The sequence below is a fragment of the Actinia tenebrosa genome, unplaced genomic scaffold (assembly GCF_029948245.1).
Source record: "Actinia tenebrosa isolate PJP-AT-01 unplaced genomic scaffold, QUT_ActTen_1.0 PGA_scaffold1__47_contigs__length_23844297, whole genome shotgun sequence".
Classification (NCBI taxonomy): Eukaryota; Metazoa; Cnidaria; class Anthozoa; order Actiniaria; family Actiniidae; genus Actinia; species Actinia tenebrosa.
Window position 1 is genome coordinate 21,699,401 of NW_028292578.1, and position 20,523 is coordinate 21,719,923.

The 20,523-nt window shown below is 36.1% G+C and overlaps 3 protein-coding genes across 4 annotated transcripts; 2 read left to right on the top strand and 1 right to left on the bottom strand.

Annotated features, from left to right (window-relative positions):
- Positions 1-97: 97 nt before the first annotated feature.
- LOC116288461 (armadillo repeat-containing protein 1) lies at positions 98-3,527 on the top strand. The gene is made up of 7 exons (XM_031695253.2): positions 98-270; positions 350-424; positions 691-887; positions 1,411-1,486; positions 1,861-2,052; positions 2,503-2,619; positions 2,968-3,527. The coding sequence occupies exons 1-7, from the start codon at positions 196-198 to the stop codon at positions 3,052-3,054; spliced, it is 819 nt and encodes a 272-aa protein (XP_031551113.1). The 5' UTR covers positions 98-195; the 3' UTR covers positions 3,055-3,527.
- A 510-nt stretch (positions 3,528-4,037) lies between these two features.
- On the bottom strand, positions 4,038-13,817 carry LOC116288457 (ADP-ribosylation factor GTPase-activating protein 1). Of its 2 annotated transcripts, XM_031695246.2 has the most exons (13): positions 13,560-13,816; positions 13,353-13,462; positions 12,163-12,220; positions 11,468-11,581; positions 11,033-11,202; positions 10,517-10,585; positions 10,146-10,231; positions 9,958-9,989; positions 9,578-9,634; positions 9,049-9,105; positions 8,808-8,864; positions 7,192-7,251; positions 4,038-6,402 (listed from the first exon to the last, which is right to left on the bottom strand). In XM_031695246.2, the coding sequence occupies exons 1-13, from the start codon at positions 13,617-13,619 to the stop codon at positions 5,809-5,811; spliced, it is 1,524 nt and encodes a 507-aa protein (XP_031551106.2). In that variant the 5' UTR covers positions 13,620-13,816; the 3' UTR covers positions 4,038-5,808. The 2 variants fall into 2 exon arrangements, with proteins under 2 accessions (XP_031551106.2, XP_031551107.2); XM_031695247.2 differs by lacking the exon at positions 7,192-7,251 and having other exon boundaries at positions 13,560-13,817.
- A 638-nt stretch (positions 13,818-14,455) lies between these two features.
- Positions 14,456-20,514, top strand: LOC116288458 (ras-related protein Rab-10). The gene is made up of 6 exons (XM_031695248.2): positions 14,456-14,627; positions 16,070-16,130; positions 16,556-16,616; positions 17,323-17,400; positions 18,015-18,104; positions 18,639-20,514. Exons 1-6 carry the CDS (start codon positions 14,501-14,503, stop codon positions 18,819-18,821), a joined length of 600 nt encoding a protein of 199 aa, XP_031551108.1. The 5' UTR covers positions 14,456-14,500; the 3' UTR covers positions 18,822-20,514.
- The last annotated feature ends 9 nt before the right edge of the window (positions 20,515-20,523 follow it).

A 20,523-nucleotide genomic window follows, 5' to 3' on the forward strand; every position in this document is an offset into this window, starting at 1 on the left:
GCTTAATTCAAATATTCGAAGTAACCAATCAAAACATTCAAGGACTCTCAATCAACCAATGGGAGTCGAGACCGGTAAAGTTTGAATATCAGCCACGAGGGGCTTCCACAGAGTTCGACTTTCGCGAACAGGACCAAAGCAAGTCACTGTACAAGAAAATATTTTGATTCTAGTAAGCGAAGGAATTTTGAAGCGATGAGTGCGGTCACAGTTGTTGGACATTTGAGGGATCTAGCAGCGGATCCATTAAACAGGGCCACTATTGTTAAGGTTCGTTTTAGGGTTTTGCTTTCCAGGTTAACCTAACCGTCACCATCAAGTGACCCGATTGTGATTCGTTGTTTTATAGGACCAAGGATGTCTTTCTGGGCTGGTTTTGTTCCTCGATAATGAAGATAAAGATGTAGTCAAGACTGCTTTAGAGGTAACTGTTGTCTTTCTAGACTAGAAGAAAATGTTTTATATCGCTGACGCTGAGATAAACGCCTACTTTGACGCATGAACAACTTTCGAGCAGTATTCAATAAAGCAGAGGTAAACAGCTCTCTGTTTCAGTTTCTCAGAACTGGATTCCTCAATTATGTCATATTTTTAATAAAATCCTTTCAAGAACATCATTAATTTACTGTATTTGGGGTTCCTGTGGCATGGAATTCGAATGTAATCTGTTGTTAATCATTTGTCCTGTAGGCATTGAATTTCCTGGCAGACTACCAGCCAAATCGTTCACAAATGCGAGATGAAATTGGAATGGTAGTAAGTCTTAAAGCCATTATAAATGATGAACAGAATGGATTACCACTCCGCAGGATGGCAAAACAGGTCTACAACAAGATCATTGCGCGGCCGCAAAATAAGGCCCCACCTAGACCAGCTGGCCAAAGGGGGTAAGGCACACAGATCTGGATACTTGACAGCTCTTGATCAACAACAAGCTAATGATTTAATTGATAAGTGTAATACACTATCAGACTAGGATAAATCTTGGATTTGAGGAAGGGGGCTTACAGCTGAAGGAATGAAGGCGCTCGTGGGGGAGGGGGAGGCTCCTTCAAGAGTGTCAAATTTTATGGTTTTTTCACGTTACATTCAGGTTACAGAATTGAGTTTTGCTACACTCTTTGAATCGCCCCCATGCTATTCCCACTAGACCCACCATTACATATAGGATCACCTATTGCTGTACCAGCATTCTTTTTGCCGAGGGAAAGTTAGGTCCCCCTTTAGCAAGCCATACTCTTGTTTTTGGAGGTCCCTGGGGAAATAAAGACAAAAAACTTTCAGAGAAAGGCCAAAGAGATAATTTGATCTCATCTCTGTGGCTGTCAGCTTTTCTCAAGTACTTACAATCAGTGAAATGGTGAAACCACTACAACCTAGTTTAGTGACATCTGATTTTCTAACATGCAGACCAAATCCTTTCTTCCTTGGAACATCAAATAAGAAAGCCAAGTTAATGACACTGCAAATTAGAGGTCTTACTACAGTAAGTGACATTAGTATCTCTTTGCTTTGTCTGAATGTACAATTCCATCTACTAGGCTAAGAAAAAAATTAGCATTGGTATGTCTAAGGAAACCAGAGAACCTGAAAAAATCTTGCATCGAGCCACACTGAGTTTGGAAATAGACCTTTTCAGGTTGAACATGTTTTATTGATTTCTGACCAAGTGTCATTTTGTTTGAGTTTTATTCATATAATTTCATGGTGATGCAAAACTGTTAAACAAAGAAATAGTACTCTAGGGAATGCCAAGTGGGTAATGGGAAAACATTATGCCCAAGCCAAAAAGATCTATTGAGCTTATAGTAGCGTTAGTGAGATTAATGCTTTTATATTTTCCCCAATGTATTATCTCAGGTAACAAGGAGAATGTGTGAGGAACATATGGTCAAAACGAAAGGTGTAATAAGCTTCACTTTTGACATGAAAAGGTCGAGAATGATTGTACGCTGTAGACCAGAATTGACTCCAGAATCTCTATGTGAAATAATTAACCAAACAAAACTACTAACAGCACAACAAGTGGTCAGAAATGAGAAGGGTGAAGAGGTAACTAAATGTCAAAAGCTTTTTTTCAGACTCCCAGGTACTACAGGGCCTAAAAAAAATTGACAGATGGTCGGACAATCTTGGGCCAAAATTGAGACTTGTTCGGTCAAAATGTTGAGCCAGAAACAAGGAATGATTGAGGTTTGCCAGTTATATATCATAACCACCTGCGGGAGAATGACTGGTCAATAACATATAGCTGGGGAGGGGAATTTCAAAAAATGAAATAATTTTAGGTGGGGGGATACCTGATTGCACAATATGAAATCTTAAGATTTGTCATTGCAACAAAATAAGGTTTTTTTTATGAACGTTGATAAAAGTGTTTCCATGACATTGTGTCAGAAAACACAAAGTTTTCAAGGGCAAGTGCCCATGGAATGTCATACCAAATTGTTCCCATGTGATGGAAAGTGCTGTACTAATAGAATGTGTGTTGGTTTATTTAAGGCAGTGTTGTCGTTTGGTGCTATCCCCTCTTGCAATGTTGACAAGGGTAGTGGAAGCGGTCATCCATTACCAGACTACCTCCCTGAAGATGACGACATGCCAGAAACATCAGACAAGGTATTTGTCTTCACATGGTTCATGTTCCTTTTCCTCGCTGCTTACCTCAGCACAACAGTGGCAGATCTTGATATTAATTATAAACTATATTGTGACATGATAACGAGTATGCAGTGAGGATATCATTATTCAAGATACAGCTAATCAGCTAATCAATGCAACATATTGTAGATTTTCACTGTATGTAGGCCTATTTATAGAATTTAGATTTCACGATCATGCACTAAAAATATGGGATGAAATAAATGTGGGATATCTCCTTTGTCAGTTGTTTATAGAAGAGTGTTCATTGGGGATCAGAAAACAACAAGTTCTTCATACGACATTCATTGTTTAAATTATTTGTAGGCTATATCAAGAGTAGGTGGAGAAGACAAAGAGAATGGATGGTTTGGTAGCGTAACCAGTTTTATAAGCAAGTCCTTGTACTGGTAAACGAAAGGAACAGAAGCCTGTACTACTCAACTGGAATCAAAGCAAGTACTTTGACTGGCGAAAATTTATTGTACATATGAAGCTGTGACCAAATGAGAACATTTTGATTAGATCGTTTTAATTTTTTAATATTTTTTACCACTACATGCTACTAGCGAAAAGCTGTGAAAAACTTATGAGATTTCAAAAAGTTTAAGTATTTTTCGCATTTTTAATCCAAGTGGCAACCAACCAACCCCTTCCCCCCCAACCCTTCACACACATTGTTACCAAAAAATGCTCAGATCATTGAGTGGACAGATAACTCTCCCTACTTCTTTTTGGAATGAGCATGTCTGGCCACATAATTGACAATGACTAGACATCAAGTTGTTTTTACCACAGCACAAGATTATAATGACATAACCTAGATTTGTGTAAATATACGAGTGAGTCAAAGCAGAGTGTAAATAAAAACCTTTGTTTTGAGTGAACCTTGTCTCTATGTACAGACACTTGAAATAATATAGATGTACACTGACAGTACTGCAAAAGTTACTGGATAGTCTGTGGTATGGAATTTTTTTCACAACAGCAATCACTTGAAAATATCGACCACTTTGGCAAAAATTGATGAAATATGTGCTATAGGACTGTTTTGAGTCTTTCCTTGTATAAGAAGAAATAAACCTCACTGATATAACAAAAGGATTGCATTAAAAGAAATGTTTGTTGTGAAGAGGGATAGGCAGAACATGAGATAAGAGTTAGGAGATGCTTTTCATGTAGCAGATTGCTTGTTTTGCCAATCTCCAAATGCTTTTAAACATGAGCCGGCAGTAAGAGGGAGTGTGAATAGTGAAAGAAATGAACAAACATTTCTGAAGAGCATTTAGATCCACAATCTGAACTCCGACAAGCAAAATATGAAATGTGGGCCCCAAAATATGGGAATGTTACGTAGACACTGGAAAGGCCAAGCAATACATGTACGAGCCACTGGATGGAGTGCCAGGTATTTATTTGAACCAAGTCCCATTGGTCCATTTTAAAATTTAAAACTATTTGCCGTAATATGATTTAATTAGGCTAAGGTCAAGGACTGAACTAAATTTATTATCAGCAAAATAAATATGGCATTTAAAGAAAATAAAGATTATTCATAATTACCCTTAGCCCAAACCATGATTTTAGGTTTAAATCATAAATCTAGGCCCAGTTATACGAAGGGTGGAAAGTGCTATCCAATGGATAAATCATATTCAGTGGATAAATGTATTGGATAACAGTATCACTTTATCCACTGGATAAGGATTTACACGAAGCATTGCCATGCATAATAGACCAGTTTCGAATTCCAAATTACCGCTGTGTTCCTTGATTACAGACTCATTGCACAGGGTTAGACTCGTATCAGTGTTTAAATGTTCACAAATACCAACAGAAAAGTAAAGAATGCACAACTTCAACAATACAAACACTTTGAAACTCGACGGACCTTGACTGGAACACTGTGAATATTCTGCACAAACTCGAGGCTAACCCTGTGCAAATGAGTCTGTAATCAAGAAACACAGCGGTAATTTGGAATTCGAAAGGGGTCTATTGAGAAAATCCTTGTTCAAGTTGAATGCAAACACAGGACAGTTTTTTTTATCTGATTTACAGACTTCTCCTTGGTGACTGGTTTCTATTGTATTTTTTCTTATTAATTATTCACAATTAAATAAGATAAAATTGAAATAACCTAAAACTATTAGTATCTAATATGCCCTGATAAAATAAAACCATTGGAATAAAATATGCAGAAATGAAATATAGTATGTAATAATGGATTACGACTGGCAAACTGCTAATTTCCCAGAAAAAGATGGGAAAGTTACCAAGCTTTGAAGTTGTTCCTATATATATGGATGCACACTTACATACATATTCATGATTTAAGTGTGACCAAAACGGACCAGGACATTGTGGAGCATAAAATCCAGACCTGGAGCTGTGTAGTCAAGATGCTGGCCCCTCCTTTAACCAGTCTGCTTTGTTGGGCTGTCTGCAAAAGGGGAGCATTCAAAAGATGGGCCAGCCTCAGGACTCAGATGGGCTGTGTTAATATGTCATTACCTGTCACTCCTCTATTGTGTAGTTCCAAAAATTATCCATACCCCCTCACGGAGGAATTTTTTTAAGACACCCCTGGCCCCCTACCCCCCAGAAATTCCAATTTCCTTCCATACAAACTCTGTAATTTTTGTTCTTTCTCTGACCCCCCTACTCTTCGGAAATTCCAAATTCCTCTGTGGAGTGGGTATGGATGATTTCTGGAAGTACACATTATAGACTTAATACACAATGTAACAGTAATTATTCTACAACATTCTGCTATTATTAACACTTTCTCTGGTCCCCTAGCCAGTATAGGTATCTGCATTTAAGGGTCTTAAGGTACTGCTACACGAGCTGAATTTATTATGCAAATTGGGAGGTATCTTCTTGGTCACACCATAGGAAGCCTAATTTAGAAATTGCAAGATGAAAAAAATTATCTAGATAAGAAACCCTTAACTGAAGGTTTTGTGTTTGACACCATGAAAGTATGCTAAATAATATAAGTAAATGAATGGAAATATCATGCAAAACCACAGTACATTATTTTTTGAAAGGCACAAAAACGAATTGCAATCTAATGTAAATTGGGCTCCCTATGGTCACACCTTTTGATAATTGATATTAGTGAACAATTCGATAATCTATTAGATATAAATTATTTCAATTTAATCAATCTCCTTTTTTCCCATTTCCAGCACTTCGTATTGTTTGTCTTGTATTCTTCTTCGGAGTAACAGAGGTCCAGTCTTCATTACTCCAACTATCACCCTGACTCCAGTCATCATTCCCTTCCTCACTCCAGCCATTAGTGTCCCAACTATCTTGATTTTTCTTAGCTTTGGAGGTCTTCTTTCCATTTAAACTTGAAGATTTCATCTTGGGTTTAGCAGTGCTCTCGTCGTCCCATCCCCAAGACTCATCAAAATCACTACTTGATTGCTTCCGCAGGTTTGTACTGCTGCTACTGCCATTCTTGGACCCATTATTTACCATCTTACTTGTTTCTTGATTCACAGCCCTTGCCTCTTGTTGTTTTCCTGCCGCTGATGTTTCTCCCCATGCCCAGAAGTCTTCTTCACTCTCTTCTTGTTTCATAGTAATCTGTGTGGGATCGTTTATACTTCCATACCCTCCACCAGAATAACCCTTGCTGGTATTTAAATTCTCTGGTTCGTTTTGGCCGACATAACTCTGTATACTGCTCCAACCTTTGGTGCTTGCTGTCTGGACTGTCGACCAGCTCTTTACACTTGCATCTCTTACCTATGACACCATAAATGATTCGTAATTGATATTCAAACACTGATCGAAATTCAAGGGTGTCATTGGCTAAAATTCAACAACACAATGGGATTCCATGCTAGGATTCCTCCCCCACTATATTATATTTATATTTTAGAACCATTACTCTCTGTATGGGGCTGTTCCATGAGGTTTGCTCCACACACACAACAGCTACATTCTATATTTACGGCATACACCACTCAACTATGTGTCAGATGGCTAATAATATAAAGTAAAAACCCTAGTAGAATGATGAGTAGAAGAATATGACGAAGAGAGAAAAGTATGGTTTGCATTGATACATTAGCAATGACAACACACATTACATTTTTGATTTTTGTATGACTGGGATATATGCACTGTAGAATAAATGAATGTAAGAAATGAATACTCTGTTATTCCTTTACAAAAAATAAACAGAGGAACAGTGATGATGATGAAGTATTATGGTGCTGATGATGATGATGATGATGTATTATGATGGTGATGATGATGATGTACATGATGACGTATTATGGTGATGATGACCATGAAGATGTTGTTCTATTACAATGGTGTTGACAACCATGATATTGATGTATTATGATGATGGTGATGATGGCTATAATAATGATGATAATCATGATGTTGATGATCATGTTGACCATGACAGGTGGTGATAGTGATGATGATGATGTTGATGCTGATGCTCATGATCATCATGATAATGGTTATGATGGTGTTTGTGGTGTTGATAATCAATAACAGGTTTTGATGGATAGAGCATACCTTGCTTGCTATTTGCGACATGGAAGATGTCATATCCTCAAATAGCTTGCCTTCATGCACCTTTAGTTAAGGAAGTTCCATGGAAGAAAGATTAATTCAATGATATAGATTGCGCCAACATTTTGAATGAATGCTATTTGCAGCATGCGTCTGACAGTATGAGGCTGTCAAGTAGAATAAAAGTACATTGCAAAAATTGCAAAGCAGCACCAAAGCAGCATGTAAAACCACCATTATAAGTCTGTGATTGAATGCTAATTGTAGTATGCAGCTGCATGAGGGAAGAGATTACCATGTAGAATAAACACACAATGCAAAAATTGCAAAATATCACCAAAAAGGGTTTGCACAAGCAATGGGCAGTAGGATATTGTGTAGAAGAAAGGTATACTACAAATGGCACAAAAAAGCCAGGAGGGACTTAATGCTGCAGGGTAAATGATCAACTCGTTGGTTAAAAATACATTATTAATTTATGGCTGTAAGACTGTATCAAGATGGTGTTTAGAATAATAACGCAGCCAGCAAATGAAGGGCTAGGCTTTAAGTTTAGATCAAGTAACATGTGCAGAATAAGTGGAATTGGTGGTTGTACTTTGGAAGAGGATGTGATGCACAACAAAAAGAAGCAACTGGAGCACACATACAGTAACTCCAGCCAAATGCGTAGCATTAGTATTTCAAAAAAGCGTCCGATATGTTCAGTTGGACAGGCTAATAAGCTGACATTGAAAGTGGCTGACTGCTATTTACTGCTGATAAAGATGATCAACCTTGATTGGTGGATTGATCAATTGACTGCTCAGTGCTACAAAGGCATATGCTGATAAGTATTGTAGCCAATGGTGATATTTCTGGTGACACTTCCGACTGAAGAGCTGTGGTCTAGTGTTATACACTGACTGTATAGCAGCTGCCAGAGGTAACTACACATGCTTTTCAGTAGGACACAATTGAGCGGCACCATTGCAGCTTGTACTCATGGTGGTGACTAGTGATAACCATTTTTTTGAAAGGTAAATAAACCTCAAGCATGATGACTTGATATACTTGCACTTCCACAATCCTTTTCGTTAGCTTCTTTGAATTGCAAATTTTAACTAATGTCTTGGTATTATCAATACACCTTCCTCATAAATGGCCACCAAACGCAGTTGGGACTAGGGACAATTGCATGGAAGGGAGGTCAGAAAGGTGTCATTAGTAAGCAAAATTTACTCAGTTTTACCATCTTTTGTGTCAAAGTCATTCACCCTTACTTCAAGAGATGCTTAACAGAACTCAAATTGGTGAGATGAATTACTTGGACACAAAAGATCATACTGAGTAGACTTTGTTTACTAATGAGGCTTTTCTGACCTTGCTTTCATTCAATTGTCCTTAGTCCCAACCTTATTTGGCAGACTCATTTATGAGAAAGGTCTATGAAGTTTTAACAATTGAAAATAAAAAAAGATTTTGAGAAGGCTTGTGGTAGCTTAGGTATGAAACATCATCAGGGTTAGGGTCTGTTCATTGCTTCAAATTGACCAAAAAAATTTTTTTACTTTCTTGACTAATCTCTACAAATTCAAATGCAGAGGCAAGTCAGTAAGTAACTAACTGATCCAACTAACCTTATCAGTAGTTGGCTTCACTATAGAATCATTCAGTGTTGTTCCCAGTTTTGCAGCCTTTATTGGAAAATAAATGAAATTGATAAGATAACCCCCAATTATTGTGACATTGTGGTTTAAAGGATGGGTACCAAAGAATGTCATGTCTTCTGTACCATGATGGTGCAGTGTGCCTTGGCTTTTCAAAGTCATAGAAAATCCACTCTAATAGTTAAAACTATAAATGACTGGTTCCCTTTACCTTGTCTGCTGTTGGTTTGACCACATTTTCATTCAGTGTGCTTCCAAGTTTAACAGCCTATTTAAAAAAACAAACAAACTTACAGTTAAAACCCATGTGCCGTGCTTTCCTTAACACTTATCTATTGTTCTGCCAGTCCCTACATACTTTGTACAAAATAAAATATAAAATAAAATAAATAGGATTTAGCAGTGGCATTTCCACAGAGTGGAAGTTAGAAGTTAATCTTTGCGGAGGGAGAAAAACCGGAGAACCCGCAAAACCCTGGAAGCACAGGAGAGAACCAACAAACAACTCTACTCACATGACACCAAACCCAGCAGGACTTGAACCTCAGTCGTTGAGAGGCAAGCGCTCTCACTGCCATGCCACCCATGTTGACCATGGGTACATTATACTTTATAAATGCAAAACGGCACACAGCATGTGCATGTTTTTCATTTCTTTTTCTTATTTTGCCCTTCCAAAAGATGGTTATGTTGCAACCATTATAGGCCTTCTTAGCAAGAATAATTTTGTATGTGTTTACCTGAGTAGAGGCTGTAGATGCAAGCTGAACAGCTCCAGCAGCAAATGAACTCCATCCCTTAAGAAATATAAGAGGACATAAAATTTAAAAAACTGTCAAATATTTAATATATAATTGTATTTTATGTCAAAAATTTGTTTTAAGCCCCCTAGCCAGACATTGGTGAGTCAGTGAGTTAGTGAGTCAGTAAGTCAGTAAGTCAGTAAGTCAGCAATTTAGTAAGTTAGTAAGTGTATTGGTTTAGTTACCTTACAGAGGAAATATAGAATAAGGAGAAAGAAAGGAGTGTTTTACAGATGATGTCAGAAGATCTAATTGATAATTAATGAAAATAATAATAATAACACACACTCTAGTTGCAACAACAATTATTTACTTACACTTGAGAGGGAGCTTAAAGCCATGTCCCAACCTTCGAAGAAAATATCATAATTTTTAAACAGGTATTGGACAACTGGGAACATACAGGTATAATATTATTGAATCTATTTCAACTGATTTTATATAAGTGTAATCATTACGTATACACAATTTTTAATCCTAGGTACATAAGTTATAACCTTGTTACCTGTGTTGGGATTTGTGTTTGCAACTGTCATATTAGGCTCTGATCCAAATCCAACATACTTTCCACCTTGGCTTGGATGAAGGTTACTAAAGAATGACAGGCAAATGTTTGCATCATTAAATCTATCTGCAACCACAATGATGTACCCTTGGTAGTTCCAGAAATTATCCATACCCCCAATTTATGATTTACGAGGGGTGGAGGGTGGAGGGTGGGTGGAGGGGGGGTGGAGGGGGGGGTTGGGGTCAGAGAAAATTACAGTGTTTGGGGGGAGTGGGTAAGGATAATTTCTGGAACTTCACAATCTCAGTTAATTTCACAACTGAGCAGGCAGACACATCAATAAATTGTTAAAAATACGAAAAACATACTCTGGTCTAGATGCATTTTCTTCATGTTTCCTGCTAAGGAAGCTATCTCTTTGTGCATTAACTTCTTGCCTTGAAATATGAAGAAAAAAAGATTTTACTTGTATTGAACATCTACTAGTTGTGAAGCAGGTATATTATCTGAGGCATAGCATAGTAAGAGTGTCGATGATGGGGGTGGGGGCTAGTTAATATTTTGGTTAAAAAGTTTGCACCAAATCCACAGGAATCCCATGACACAATTTATCAAAACCATCATGTAGTAGTACAGGGAATATTCATATTGGTTGTCCAGGGGTAAAATGGAACCTTTTCAAAATTATCTTCAATTCAAGGCTAACATGGCATTACAACTGTCAGATTCCATTGAGAAAAAGTGTATTTTCCTTTTACAACTTCCTATTATGCTCCCATACAAGATAATATTGTGAGAGTAGTAAATTGTGGGGATCAGAGAGAGATTAAAAAATGATGTCCCTTCATAACATTTCTCACAAGATGTGTACAGTCCAAACTTACCTTGATAGCCCCATAAAGCTAGGAGTTGATGCACTGTGATGCATTCCACTAGATGACACCCCTCTGCTTGAGACGTTAGCACTGCTGGGTGTTCTGTGGAAAGGAGGGACCCAGTTCTTTGCCGACGAGGTCTCTGGTGACCAAGAACGTCCTTCTGATAAAGTTGTGATCTGTTATGAATGTAAAGATTTTCAGGTTTGACTTTCATTCCAAATGCTTAGCTTAATGTAATGATTGATTATGATGAAGAGTTTAAGTATTACTGACTACCACTTTGTTACTATTATTACTACTATAAATCTCGCTTTCCGACATCAACACTGTGTGTGAATGATTGAGTATTGATCATCTTCTGCCATTGCCTGGTTTACGACTGCAAACAACATGGACAAGCTGCATTATCTATTAAGTTCTTCATTACTAATTTTTGCTTACCTTATCTCGATAAAGTGCTGCTGCTTTTGTGTTATATTTTTCTTGTAATGACATTCCACTATGAACATCAGATTGTGAATCAAAGAAGACCTTGGCTTTCTCATTCCCACCAACCTTAATAAACAAAAAAAACATTGTTATTTACCAAGGATGCATATATTCTCCCTTTCTGTTTACTTTCTCACATAGTCCACTCCACTGATAAAATGTACTCATCATTATACCACAATATTTAAAATTTAACACTATTATCTATAAATCCAAATATATTGTATTTAGACTAGTAGAAGATTGCCATCCAGTGCATTTTTCCATTAAAATTCTTATAAAATATTTGAATTTCAATATTCAATGCAATATCTCCTTTGTCACATGTTAGAAGCTGAAACTTTGATTTTTTACTAATACTGAGGTGTTCATTCTTGACATGATTGCATGTTTTAATGGGGTAGTGTCATGACCTGTTATTTAGTGCAAATAGCTTATTCAACAATCAAACAAAAACCCCTCTAATTCTATTATATTTTGCAAACTTCCATGAGGTGTGACACAGCAAGTACATTTTGCCAACATCTGGGATATAAACTTTTCAAAACTTACTTGTTGCGTCACGCTTCATGGAAACTTGCAAATAGTAGTAACAACATACTGTACATGTATATTACAAAGTACAGTGTATGGTAGAATCATAGTACCTTCATCTTTTCTAATTCAGAATCTTTCCATTTGTCCATCGTGACTGATCTGACAAAACTATGAAAAACAAAAAAAGAAAACATTTCCAAGTCAGGTTGTGTTTATTTAAAAAAATATATAAATAATATCTTGATTACAATACAATACAATACAATACAATTTTATTTGGCACCTTATACTAATAGTACATGAGTGTTTGATTCCAAATATATTATAGGTATATATATATATATATACTATGTATTAGATAATTTTCTTAATTCATTTTCACGTATCAGCATACATTGATGAATGTATGCTGATATGGCTCTTTGTAGATTATCTAGACTCAAACTATCCCCTCCCCTCCCCTCCCCTCCCAACTAATTGGCTGTCCTAATGGAAGGTAATTCTTTTTATTTTGGGGGAGGACTGGTGCACTAAAAGGAAAGGCCATCAGTGGACATTTAAATATTTGTGGGGGTCAAACCATTACATTTTGACTACGAGGCTAGTGAACCAATTGCATCCCCCCCCCCCCCCCCCCCAATAATACACACACACTGTTCCTTTATCTCAGTAAAGACTTTTCTGGCTATGGCCCTGCCTGTCGACTTAATAGAAGGGTCATCAATTTCTTTCTCAGTGAGATGGGGAGGACTACAACTATTTCTAAAAAGTTTACTGCCAATACCCCCCCCCCCCCCCCTCCCCACCCCCTGGCCACCCAAATGTATCTTCCCTAAAGATCAATGAAAAAATATAACCATTTGTGATATATATTTTCATGAATATAACTTGACTTAATAAATTGATAGAAGATCTAACAATACTACCATAAATTAAGCAAAAAATTAATTCAAGCTGGGGTACTATCTTTGAACTTTGGTCTTCTAAATCTTTTATTTTTGACTATCAAAACAACGACATCGAAATACATCAAAATAAACCAGAACGTTTCAGAAATCTATTAATTTAATAAAGCAGGGATTCTTGCTGTTGTTTCTTGCTAAAAGTTTAAGACCGAAAAATAAATTTTCCCCGCAAGACTCGTGTTGCCCAATCGACCGAATACAAACACAGTGATAAATGACATCACTACCGGTTCTTCATAAATTCTAAATGAAATACAAAAAACTCAAAGTATCTTAAAATCTAAATTTCAAGTACACATAAAGTAAGAAGACTCTTTTGAGTTTAATATCCGTACCTTAAATGAACTCCAAGTCCTCTGTGTTTGCCGGAACACTCAAGACAAATCCATATTCCGTACGTGACACTGACCCACTGAGGGTTGTGAGCGCCGCATTCGAAACACTCCTATAACAAAAATATAACGCTTTATTCGTTTATTCTTAGCCTATGTTATTAAGAAATATCTAAGCTTTGTTTGTGAGAAGAATGTGATCTTCCTTACATTATTTCCATCTCTTGGTTTTAATTCTTTTAAAGCTCTTCGTGTTCGTGGACTCGCCATTTTTTCACTAAACTCCTACGTAGCCTTTCCAGAACCAAGCTCTTGCAGACTTCTGGGATACTGTCCTACATTTTACTTCCGGTACATAACCGGAAATAAAAGTCCTCTGTTAAAGACTGTATAGCTAGTATGGCATAATTTTGCCAGAGAACAAAGATACGTATTTTATTCTTTAAATAAACGTTTTGTGAGTGATGTTCTTCAGTCGTAACTGTAATAAAGGAAAATCAAACTTCATTATCCAAGATTATCAAGGAAGATTGACGAGGAACAGGAGGAAGGGCAAATAAAAGTGAAACGAGAACGTAAAGAACACTGTAAGAATATTAGAAAGTCGTACGACTAGTACTAAACAACAAGATGAGAATGTAGGGCCGAGCTATATAGGCTAATGATGATGGGTCAAATTCATCTTCTCACGATGTAAGCTTACAACATATGCCAGATAACAGTGATTGCTTCGATGTTCAAGTTGACGAGCCTGGTCCATACCACTGGGTTACAAAATCAAAGCTTTTACAACTCCAGTAGTTACTGGCTTACAAACCATTCATTTACAATAAATTATTGCAGTAACTACTGGGTTACAACATCAAAGCTTTTACAACTCGAGTAGTTACTGGCTTACAAACATTGATTTACAATTGCAGTAACAACTGGGTACAACATACATTTATCAAAGAAACAAATGATATAATTACCATGGCATTTAGATCAAAGAAAAATTTTAAAAGGTTGGGCGGAAATATCCCGTTTTCGGGAAAGACTGAACCATCTAGAATATTAAAAAAGACTGGGCCGAGTTAGAGCCAAGACTCCTTGACCGCGAACAGAATAGTCATGCGCAGTAGCAGCATTAGAGGCGAGGCGGAAGAGGCAAAATGGCGAAAAAGAGTTACGATTACCTCTTCAAACTGCTTCTTATAGGAGATTCCGGGGTTGGAAAGACGTGTATACTTTTCAGATTCTCAGATGATGCTTTCAATACAACTTTCATCTCGACCATAGGTAAGTGGAGGTCTTTTCTTGGGTGATTTGACCTGATCGCCAAGCTTTGCTTCGGTCCAACGAAAATAACTGCAAAAAATGTAGATTAGGGTTATTTTGTGTTAATTTATGCACTCTTATTATTTTGTTTTACTTCGAATAACATATACTGTTATTAAGTATTATTTCTTACTGAATAAAGCGTTGTGCAATTTTTCTTGTAGGGTTTTGTGTTACTGAGAAACTTCCAAATCATGACTTTCACTTCCGAGAAAACTTGGACGAATAACCTAATTTCAGCTCTTGTCTGGCTCCGTTGCGCAATAAATAAAGAAATGATAGATATATATTTGTTCTAATCTTTATTCCAATATCAAGAATTTGACAATTCCCGAGTATTAAAGCTAGGTGTAAACGCTCAAATTCCATAAGTCGTAGTAAAGAACCCTAAATGACTCACCTTAGTAGGAATCTGGAGGGGCACATATCGAGGGGTGGTATATTTGCATTATCTGAATTACGTTCTTAGATTCAATGTTTACCTAAAACACTTCGTGTTCAGTCCATGTTCCTAAGAATTTCTTTACATTCGCGAAGGAAGTATTAAGATCGACTGTCGTTTACTGTCAAATCATATACTCCGTACTTTGAACTTTGTCCACGATGATGCACAAAATTTAAGCTTACGTTATCAAAGTACAATAAATACTAATTATACCAATTGGCAAGTAAAAAATTCATTTCAAAACAATCCATTTAGATTTAAGATCTTAATTAAGTTCCCTTTATCAAGCATATTTTATGATGCAGTGCAATTTACAGCTCTTTTTTTAGACAATTATGTCATTAATTAAGCTGCATTTGTGCATCTGTTTTGATAGCAAATTCTATGAATAGAATAGTTGCTACTTTTTCTATGGATTCCCAATCATTTTGCTATTGGTATTTTAGTCAATTATGTCCTTGTTTTAAAACCAACAGGAAATACATTGCTTTAAACTGAAATGTTATTGCTCAAGCAATGCTATTATTATATTTTTATCAATTCAATCAATAAAAGGATGTATAGAGGGTATTCACCAGAGGAAATCTCTCCTGGTAGCATTGTTCTTACCCTACGACATGGTTGTCATAAACCTCTTTGTTAATTTCATATTTACCGTAATAAAGTTACATTACTTTTTTTTTTTGAAAAGGTTTCTGAATTAAGGAGAATTAGGCAGTAGATGTAAAAGTTCTGGGCATTGAACAATATTATTATTGTTATTATTATTATTGATCAGAAAAAGATTCCTTGCCTCTAGTTGTTATTACGTCCCTCTATCCACTTCAGTTTTCACTTTTTAATCAGTTTTCTTCCTTTGAATATATGCATTACAATAGTTATTAGGAAGTAATGTAAAATCTTTGTCTTCAAATGATGCGCATAGATCTTTCAGTTACTATTTTTTCTTTCATTGAAGGAATCGATTTCAAGATCAAAACCATTGAAATGAAGGGGAAAAAGATCAAGTTACAAATATGGTAAGCTTTGAAATCTCAAAAGATAATTGACTTATCTATTTGTATGTAAGGTATTATTGTTTCAGACCTCCAGAAAATGAAACTGCTATTCTTTTTCCTAATTTTCATCCGTCATATAAAGCTTTGAAAAAAAAATAATCTAGAGATTGAGATTGTTTGGTACATGATCAAAGTGGTGATGGCTAACTCAAATTGGAATATAGCTCGTTAGGTTTTGTGCAGGAAGAAAAACCAAAGAACCTTTAGAAAAACTCTTTAATCAAGGGGTAGACCTAATAAACTTTACTGGCATGTGGTAACAAGTCCAGGAATCGAACCTGAGTTACAAAGCATAACAGTATGTCCATCCATGAATGTTCTATTCCTTGCGTTATTTAAGAAACTATAAAATTAGGTGCTTAAGTCCAATTGCTTTCTCCAATCAGGGATACCGCTGGCCAGGAAAGATTTCATACCATCACAACGTCTTATTACAGAGGAGCAATGGTATGTGAATAAATACATCATTGTTCATAAGATTATTGATAGTTCTTAAGCATTCCCAAGAGACTCAAGTGGTAAAAACATGGCAGCCATGCTTGTGGTATTGACAATAGAAGCTAATGAGAAATCAAGTGGAAAATACCACTAACATAGCTGCATCACATGACGAGGAAATGAAAATAAATTGACAACAGGAACTTAGGTGGAAATTTTGTATTCGCATGATTGACTTGACTCACAAGGTTTTATGAATACCATAATGGCCATGTGTTATTTAGAATAACATAAACACTAGAGTAGTTAATTCCATATGACTGTGGAAAGCTTGCAGCATGAACAGCAAAGTATATGCCAGACCAATCACATTATTCGAGAATTTACTCTCCATGGCTGTGACCTTGGCATGGTGATGCCAAGGTCACAGCAATGCCAAACCAATAGACCTCTTTGGCTCTGACGTAATGTTTTCCCATTTCAGACCACATGTCATTCCCTAGAGTATCATTTCTTTGTTTAAGGTTTGTGCTCGGTTACACATGAGAAGACACATGAATATGGATACAACTAAAACAAAGAATCTTATTCTCAAGGGAATGACACATGTTCTGAAATGGGAAAACATTACCTCAAACCGAAGAGGTCTTGTTACATTGGTTATTACCCAGAGTTACAAAAAGCCACTCATATTTTCGATACATTTGCTTTAAAGGGTATAATGTTGGTTTATGATATCACTCAAGAAAAGACATTTGAAAACATCTCAAAGTGGCTAAGAAACATTGAAGAGGTATTTGAAATAATGCATCATAAACAATTTACTAGTAAATAAAAAAATAATTACTATACTTTAAAGTTAAATAAGGAATACATACCTTCTCAAAATAAGGCAAAATTCTTTATGTTATGGCTCTTAGCTCACCTCTAGGAAATTGATTGACAAAAAAATGTACCCAAGAGCAACTTTGTCCACAATAGACCGTTTTCTCAAGGTTGCATGCACATCCAAATTTAAGGAACTTGATGGGCCACGATACTAGAACAGGAGCTTTATAATGAGAATTATCATACAATTCTATTAGATTTTTCAATGAAAATTTATCAAATCAGTTATTCTCCAATTTACAGCTGTATAGCTGGCTTCTCAGTTTTACTGAATTTGCGTTTTTCAGTTTTGTGGCCCGTCAAATTGGATGCACAACCTTGAGAAAATGGTCTATTAGAATTTTTTTTTCCTTTTTGTGGTTTTCCAGTCAAACATCTATGCGTTGACCACAATGTATGGTGTAATGGTAGTCAGTCATTAAAATTGTTAACATACCATTTCCAGTATCTAATAGTGTGTTCAACTTGCACTGGTCACAATCTAGAATGTATTCATTTAAGGTTTACTATTTATTGCAGCATGCAAATGAAGATGTTGAAAAGATGATACTTGGAAATAAATGTGACATGGATGACAGGAGAATAGTCAGTAGAGAAAGAGGAGAGCAGGTAATTAACTTTAGCAGAAGGGAAACTCGGAGGGTGTATCTAGGGGTCACAGGTGCAAGTGACCCACTTCCCATTAGCAGATTGGTTGATACATAGATGTGTATTAGGGAGGGGAGGGATGGAAAAATGTTAGATATGTCATGTCCCTTGAATTGGCGTACATTGGGGAGGGTCACTAGCTTTAATGCAGGTAAAATTAGGACTCTATATGTACATGTATGAAAAATAAAAGCTAAAACCATTTATTACGTATGGGGTACAGAGATAAAAAACATGGAGGAATTGAGGGTATTTAGCCCACTCACTTTTAGACCAATATCTATTAAAACTTCAACGCTTATAGATTCCTCCACAACTTCAAGATTGTTCTGCAGGCCCTAGGGAATGATCGGAATTTGTATAAGTGGTCAAGAAGATTTGATAATGACATGATTTACACCAATTTGTTTCCTAACGATTTTAGATTAAAGGACTCTTATGTGTGTGTGTGTGTGGAATATTTGTTTTATTTCTATTTTATGACTCCCTTCACAGATTGCAAGAGAACATGGTATTCGCTTTTTAGAAACTAGTGCTAAGACAAATGTGAATATTGAGGATGCATTCTTCGCTTTAGCACAAGATATTCTTAAAAAACAACTGACCAAGGACAATGATGAGCCATCCAACAACATTCATGTTCAGGATTCAAAGGACCAAAAGAAAGGTTGTTGTTAAGTTAAAATTCCTCTTCCATCATCCAGAAGAATAGAAAAAATCCTAATAACCCACAATTCTATTGGGTGGTAAATATTCTGACTGTCCTTATTGCCTGGTATTATGGAGTGTATTAGATGAATATAGCACTCAATTGTAATGCAAAATTGATCTCATTAGATTATAGAGGAAGAGGCCTTTAAAGCCAAAAGTAATAATTATGCTCCAGTTCATGGTAAAACTAAAAGATAGCGATCATTTTTTAGTCTCATTTGCTGCCATTTCATTTTGCTCTCGTTAGTTCATTCGTACATTTAAATTTCGTTTTTCGCCCAAGTTATTTGAACATTTAATCTTGAGTCATGACATTAATGGCTGCAGATGAGGCTAAGATTCCTTAGAAACATTCGGTAAAAATTATATTGGAGGAAAAATTTAACCTTTGACCTCAATCACAGGAGTTTATGTTTATTAAGGAGGTTTTAAAGCTAGGGGGACTCATAAGAGACAATGTGGATGATTCTAAAGATAAAAAGAAAAAAAACTTGAACGAAGTCAGACAAACAGTAGTACTATTCGTTTTGTTTCTAGATAATAACCCCAAATACACAACTACTATTTATATTTTTTCACAGTATAATAGCTAATGTATTTTATGGTTGTTGTTCAGAAGTGGGGCTAAAAATAATGGCTGGTCAGGGACGATGTCTATCCAGAATTGTCACTTGTCTGGCCAAAGACCTCTGGTGCTCTTGCCTGGTCATCCTAACTGGTCACATGTTGATCAGTCAGATGTGATCAGTCATTAAGCAGCCATTACTTTTAGCCCTGAGTAGTGAAAATGAACACTTCATCTTTGTATATGCTTTGATATTATGACTATTTCTCTTATTAGCTATAAGGTACTTGGTAATTAATATAGAATGGTCTGGTCTGGGTGAAAATTGGAGCTATCTGATTATACCCTAAAAGTTTGGAATCTGGAAGTCCAAATCAGCATTCCAGAACAATTTTTCCTCCATGAATGTTTTGGAAATTGGATTTATGTAGAAGTTTGCTTAACTCCTTACTTCTCTTTGCTTTACTCCTCTCTCCCAGTATTCCTTTGGCCCTAGAGGAGTAGTATTGATGTTAATCTCCTACCTGGACCTCACACTTGTTCAATGTAAACCCCTGTATCTTGATTTTCTAGTATTCTCAAGATGAAAGGTTAATAGAAGATTTGGCCATCGTTTTGGATAAGATAAAAATTTCAACCAATAGTCTGTCAATGTTTCATATGGGGCCTAAATAATTGACAGCGGAGATCTAGGTGGTTTGTGCTTGGTATTGCATATGCATCTGTATTATCTCATATGATAATACTTTCCCACCCTTCCCTCCCCAAAAATAGGTTCGTCATGTGAATACACTTCGATCATGTTTATATCTAAAGCAAGCAATAAAAGTTTAAAGGGTGATTTTTTCCTTTCATATAAGTATTTCATTGTATTTTTGCCATTTAGATAGTCATTTACGTAATTACCATGGCTAATGGGTTATAGTATCAAGAGAATTGTATTTAAATTAATTAATCAAATCTCTATTTTGCTTTGTATTGATGTACCAATTGATGTTGTACAAGTTACGCACACTAAAGACGACTGTCCACCGCGAAACCAAAGTGTGTTAATGAGTTTTTTAATAAATAGGTATTAAAATAAGAGAAATGTCATTGATCGTG